The sequence below is a fragment of the Phasianus colchicus genome, chromosome Z (genome assembly GCF_987193195.1).
Source record: "Phasianus colchicus chromosome Z, bPhaCol1.hap1.1, whole genome shotgun sequence".
In the NCBI taxonomy this organism is placed as follows: domain Eukaryota; kingdom Metazoa; phylum Chordata; class Aves; order Galliformes; family Phasianidae; genus Phasianus; species Phasianus colchicus.
Window position 1 is genome coordinate 88656766 of NC_143476.1, and position 6557 is coordinate 88663322.

Genomic DNA, 6557 nt, shown 5'->3' on the forward strand with positions numbered 1-6557 from the left:
TTTCCCCGGAAACTCAACAGTGTAGCCTAACTTCCATCAAGAAATTTACATGGTCTGTCAAACAAGGCAGCTCCCAACTTCATGTTCACTTATGTGTCTTGTTCAAACTTTTATCTGTTAAGTGTCATAGCTACCAAGATTAGTAGATGCAGTCACTGAGCAGGAAATATGATGGCATAGATCCAGCAGAATAGCTTGACTTTTCAGATCTCCACATGGCATGCTAGCAATTTAGAGCAATTCCTGGAAATTATTTAGGAGTTAAAAGTGGAAAGGAAAAAGCTTAGTTTTGTCAGAAGATTAAATGTGTTTTGGACTGGAAGGTGTTGAAGTAGGCGTTTGCGGGGTATCGGGCTGTGACGCAATAGGACCTCCCCTGCTCTGTGATAAGGGACTGACGAGCACTTGGAGGCGTAGATGTACTAGACATGAGTAAACGCACATGGACGTAGTAACATAGATAAGCATGTAAAGTATACAAGTTGCTGTTTCACTTGCAATAAATGCCATCCTGCCTAACATCACATTGGTGTGCACGTGGTGAGATGGTCGGGTCACAGCGGGGACGGCGTGAACCCTGGCCGGGCTATAGGAATGTGAGGAACTAGGGGTTTCCTACGCGGAAACAAGTGGTGCCCCGTGTGAGGCACGTTCCTATGCTACATGGCTCAAAATAGCTTTGGCACAGTAAACCCGAGGGGACGGTGGGGCGCCTCTTAGACCGCAGAATACCGTGGGGACGACAGTGCGGCTTATCTTTACAGCGCAGAAACTCAAGGGGACGGTGGGGCGCTGATCATGGAATCTGTTATTAAGGTACTTTTGCATTTTTGCAAAGAATACTGCAGCAAGCACCCTCCTTCTAGGAAGGAGATAGGCGCCATTCTTTCCCGCCTGGAGCAGGAGGGGGAGATACACTCCCCCTATGATGTTCTCGACCATCAGAGGTGGGACTCTCACCATGGTGCTCGCGCACCATGTGATGAGCGCTCAAAAGGGCGTTGAGCTTAAAACTTGGGGCTTACTTTTGGGAGCTCTCAGAGCGGCCAGAGAGGCAGAGGCTCGGCTGCTTCTGGGTTTAGGTGACAGGGGCGGGACACAGGCCCTGGGGGATTCTGGAGGGGGCTCAGGAGCGGTTGTTGTTTGCAGGGGCCGAGAGGAGACGGTGCCGGGTGAACCGACAGTATCCAGTCCGAAAGAAGACAGACAACAAGACAGTGGATGTTCACTAATTCACCCCCCGCCGTCATTCCCAGATCAGTCAGGTGAAATGTTGTATCCTTTATCTGAATTGTGTCAGTGCACCCTGGCTCAAGGGAGCGGAGGAGGGTGCAACCCACGTGGGCGGGATCAGTTTACTGCAGCAAAGGCCAGGGCAGTGCTCTGTCGTGGCATTTCCCATCCCATTTTGCTCCCAGCTCTGCAGCACAGGGGGAATTCGGTCCCCTCACTGCAGCAGGGAGCCCGGGGAGGCAGAGTACAGCTTACTGCCTGCATGGAGAGGGACCAGACAAAAGGCCTGCTGTCTCGGGTTACAGCCAAAGGCGATAGTTCAAGCAACATCTCAGCAGATGAAGGGGTAGTTAGTTCTGGGAGGAACGTTAGGGCATTGTTGCGGGCCACCCCAGGAACGCTTAACACTCTGGGAGAAATTACCCAGTATGTCAGCCTGTGAAAACAAAGATCTCTGCAGCGACAAGGGCCGTGTTTTCGATGTGGCCAATATGTGGAGATAGAGCCTGGCAGGGTATCCCAAAGAACCCCCTCGGTGACCTGTGTTACTTAGGGAAGCTAACGATGCTTGTTCCAAATCATACTGTCAGGCTTAGTGTGTCTCATAGCTTGCATCCTAATGGGCGTCGCCACGATATAGGTTTGGAATCTGAGTGTGATGATGAAGTTAAGCTGTGGAGCGTCACAGTACGCATCTTTGCTTCATTCTTCGCGCCTGGTTTTTCAGCAGCAGCAGCTTTATAGAACAGAAAGACTGGCATGTTGGTCTGCAAAACAAGCCAATATGACAACGCTTGTGCTAAATGCAATGCTTCAGTATACACAATATATTCAGTTATTGTGTTGGGATTGAATCATGATGGGGTAATACTTTATCCAATAGAACACCGAGAATGGGCTTGGAAAAAAGGGAAAAAATGGCAAACTGTAGATGTTAGCTCATGTGCTGTACGGGAACAACGAGGCTTTGTTTGTGAAGGTAACACCCCCAGCACTCAAGACATTTGTCTTGATACTGAACAGAACATCTGCCATTCTGAGATTCATCCCAATGAGGTACCAGAAACAGTGCTTGTATATATTGGGGACAGATGTGTTTGTATGAGGATCCCTTGTAATTCTATACTTGTAGATAGTATTACTATGGATACTGGTAATTATTCAAATCTCTGTACTTGTAACTTTACTAATATCGTAGAGTGTGATTTTAATTATACAGCTCCAGTAACATCACTTCAGTTATTGCAGTCTAATTACACATTGATTCAGGACTTACTACCAACTCCTACTGGAACGGACCTTGATTTAGTGAGGAAACTGCTGCGACACGACGACCTGTACCAATTGCTACAATGCATTCGGAACAATGGACAGAAAACCTTGATCACTGTTCACCATGATACGAAAGAGATACATCATGTGCTAGAAAGGATAAAGAAGGACAGAGAACATCACTGGTGGGAAGTGCTTCTTGGATGGTCGCCTACAGCGAGAGGAGTGTTTAACACTATCCTGCACCCAGTTGTGATCGTATTAACTCTAACAGTAATTTGCTTAGTGCTTGTAGTCGTATTATATGTAAAAATTTGGCACATGCAACGCCACTTGCAACACATGATAGAGAGAACTTTTGACCAACGAATAGAATATCTTAAGCTATGCGAGAGACTGTAAGGAACGCAACATATAATCATTTGTATAACCTTCACTAGGACTATTAGGTGGTATGCGAGTATCACGCTGTAATGGGGCAAGGCTTTACCGAGCATGTGGAGGGGGAGATGTTGCAGTAGGCGTTTGTGGGGTATTGGGCTGTGACGCGATAGGACCTCCCCTGCTCTGTGATAAGGGACTGACGCGTGCTTGGAGGCGTAGATGTACTAGACATGAGTAAACGCACATGGACGTAGTAACATAGATAAGCATGTAAAGTATATAAGTTTCTGTTTCACTTGCAATAAATGCCATCCTGCCTAAGATCACATTGGTGTGCACGTGGTGAGATGGTCGGGTCACAGCGGGGACGGCGTGAACCCTGGCCGGGCCATAGGAACGTGAGGAACTAGGGGTTTCCTACGCGGAAACAGAAGGAATATTGTGTAATCCAAGGGAAAGCTTGATTTGGATGTCTACTAGATACTATAGAGACTACTGAATAAAGAAAACAAATTAGAGGATTATTGATATCAAGAATACTTTAAACGAGAGGATGATATTAAACACAAAGGATTATTTTCATCAATTCTTACTATTCTTCCACACAAGCTATAAAGCAAGAGTTATTATTTATTTAGACCTACAGTGGGAGGATAAGTTATTAATTCATGCCTGAAAAATAAATTTCGATTGATCAGCTGCTTTTCATTGGCTATGCTGGTTACAGAAGGTTTACCCATCTCTGCCTTAAGGCATCTAAGAAAACTTTGGTGTGCAGAAGTGCATCCTGCAAAGGTTCAATAAATCGTGATTTTAGTAGAAGATGCAGTAGTATTATACCGTGGAGTTCTTCCCTTTTCCAAGAATTGGGTGCGCACCTCAACATGAGCTATAACCAACCCAGTCAATTTTTCCCCTTCTCTGTCATTTTTCTTGTTCATAGACCACAGTATAGCATATTCTTAACAGGTGGCTGTTTGGAATGAGAATCTTCCCTTAGATATCTTGTATTATGTATTTGAAGGCTCATCATTTGTTTGGAAAGAGGACATGAAGCTCTGTGTCCTGTGGTGGTTAACCAATGATAATATTCTATCCATTGTGTGATCAAGATCTGTTAACTACCTGGAAGTTTTTTTGTGACTTTCTAGTCATCTTCTGTGAAGGATAGCTACTTCAAACCAAGTAATCAAGTAATCTCTGCCTGCAGCAGTTTCTAATATAATCACTGCTGCTGGACAGATCGCGTATGTTTTGCTCACCAACAGATGTTAGCTATATTTAAGTGGTTAGTTTCCTGGAGAAGCTAAATAAAGGATATATGTACTCCAGAAAATATTATACATCTCATTGTAATTATGTCATTTAACATACAAAGCAAGCAGGTACACTCAAAATCTTCCTCATTCTGAAAAGCACTTTATAATTCATTGTGTTCTTTAAGATATTTATCCAGTATTGAAACATAGAAGGACTTAAGAGTTGTAGTTCTAGCCTGCTTAAAATCCTCAGAAACAAACAAAAAAAAAATCTTTTTTTTTTTTTTTTTAATTATTATTATTTTTAATTTTTATTTTAGGGCAGAAGTGCAAAGAAAAACTTCCACTGAATTTACTACCAAAGTTAATTCACAGTAAATGAATGGATTTCTCCCCTCTGATTCCCATGAGTTTTTAGATGGTCCTCAAATGATAATTGTAAACTACTGTAGTTTTATTATGAAAATGCTAATAGATTTGCTATCTACACCTTCTCTGTTGTTGTTGCTTATTTGTTTTCTTTTCTTTAGTTCTCTTTTTATCTTGCAAATAGGTAAAGAGCTTCCTACAGGATTTTATCTTTCTTAGCATATCATACTCAACATTTCCTACTATGTTGTAAATTTGCATGTTTAAAAAAAAAAAAAAAAAAGTAATTTTAATTTTCAGTAGATTTTTGTGCTTTAACATTGAAAAGGGATGCTCTGAAATTATTATGTCATATTTTATTATGTTGAGCTGTAATGACAGAGTTGCATTTTGGAGGTGGCACTAGAACCTGAACTTTCCTGCAAGTATTCTGTTACATTTTATTGCATGTTGTACAGACTACAGCAGATGGAGGTGGCTGAAAAAATGGCATCTAATACAGGAAAGCTTATGAAACAAAGGTGAATCACTGAATTCTTCCATGAACAACAACAACAAAAAATGGCACCCATTGATATTTATTGATGCTTGCTGAACATTTGTGGAAACCAAATAATACAGATTTTTAAAAGCATGGCTTGCAGGGAAAAAAAAAGAAAAAGAAAAAAGAAAAAAAAAAAAAAGCAAATCAAATTAAATCTAAAGGTGGAAATTATGTTGAAAAATAGTATTTTCTAGCTGTGATTTTGTTCTACCAACTAGTGGTATTGTGTTCTTTGTAGTTTTTTTTTTTGTCTGCTGTAGTTTCCATGGGAATAAACAGGAGGCATTACTTTTGGAGAAACCTATTCATTAAAATCTTTCATTTGTGTGAACAGAATTAAGTTATCCAATCATGACGCTGATGTAATTTTGCATCTTGAAGGCACTCCTTTTGAACTTCAGTGACAATATTTTGATGGGGATTTGTGTAGTGTATCTACCAGTCAGGAGAAATACAGGTAAGGTGGAGGTGAAGTAGAAACTTTGATTTGCTGTATATTTTGGCAGGTCATAGAAAATGGTAATAAATATATGTCAGGATGAAATGAATTATTAAACAACTGTTGTAATACTTTGACCTAATGATGAGGTTTAGAAAAAATGATTTTTACATTTAAATACTGACAACTAGAGGAAAGTATTTATTTTTAATATTTTTTAAATAAATAATTTACTCTCTGAAGCTGCTGAAGAGGTGAGTTAGTTGAGACCTTTTGCAGGAGTTGTCAGCCTGCCTATTTTTCTCCCTTTACTGAAAAATGGGGAGTAAAGGATTGGTTTCCCACATTTTGAGGGGAGTTATTGTTTGGGAACATATATCAATACAGTTTAAAGCACTCTACCTCTCAGAAAAGGTAAATTTAAGATACACCCCTGCACTGCCCATCGTTCCTTTAGTAAGTAATTACAACTGTCTACACTCACTATCCATTACTGTACGTTCCATTCTTCACAAAAAAAAAAAAAAAAAAAAAAAATTACCTATGTGTTGCCGAAAGAATTTGTGTATGACTTCATGTCTGTAATTAAACAACAAAAAAATTACATGATTTTAAGAATACGTGATGGCATTTCCATAAATCAACTCGAAACAGAAACCGGAACTTACTAATCTTATAAAACATGTTTCTTCTTTCCTCCAACAAGACCTTAACCCATACACTTAATCCCTCAATTTCATGTTTTCATCTTCCCTAGTCTGACAAAATTTACAGATAACAATCTTAAGTACATACACAAATTTGAGCATTCAGATTTACCAGTTGTATCATAAGTATGTGTCCAGTGGATCTTCATCATTTTCTAGCACTCTGACACATCTCTCTGAGCAATATGAGCAGATGTGGGGCAGCTTTATCATTATGGGCAGGTTTATAAACAACTAAAAAATATTGCTATACAAACAAGACAGACAGATAGACAAACTGAAATATGGATACCACCTCAAAATGGGAAGACTGTCACTGCCTCACTTCTTTAAGTATCTATTATCATAAT

At 40.3% G+C, this 6557-nt stretch overlaps 1 protein-coding gene and 1 pseudogene across 1 annotated transcript; both read left to right on the forward strand.

The window, feature by feature from the left end:
* Positions 1 to 695: 695 nt before the first annotated feature.
* Positions 696 to 1675, forward strand: LOC149913181 (uncharacterized; annotated as a pseudogene).
* Positions 1676 to 1992: 317 nt separating this feature from the next.
* On the forward strand, positions 1993 to 2907 carry LOC149913182 (uncharacterized). Its single transcript, XM_090131901.1, has one exon. The coding sequence runs from the start codon at positions 1993 to 1995 to the stop codon at positions 2905 to 2907; it is 915 nt and encodes a 304-aa protein (XP_089988027.1).
* The last annotated feature ends 3650 nt before the right edge of the window (positions 2908 to 6557 follow it).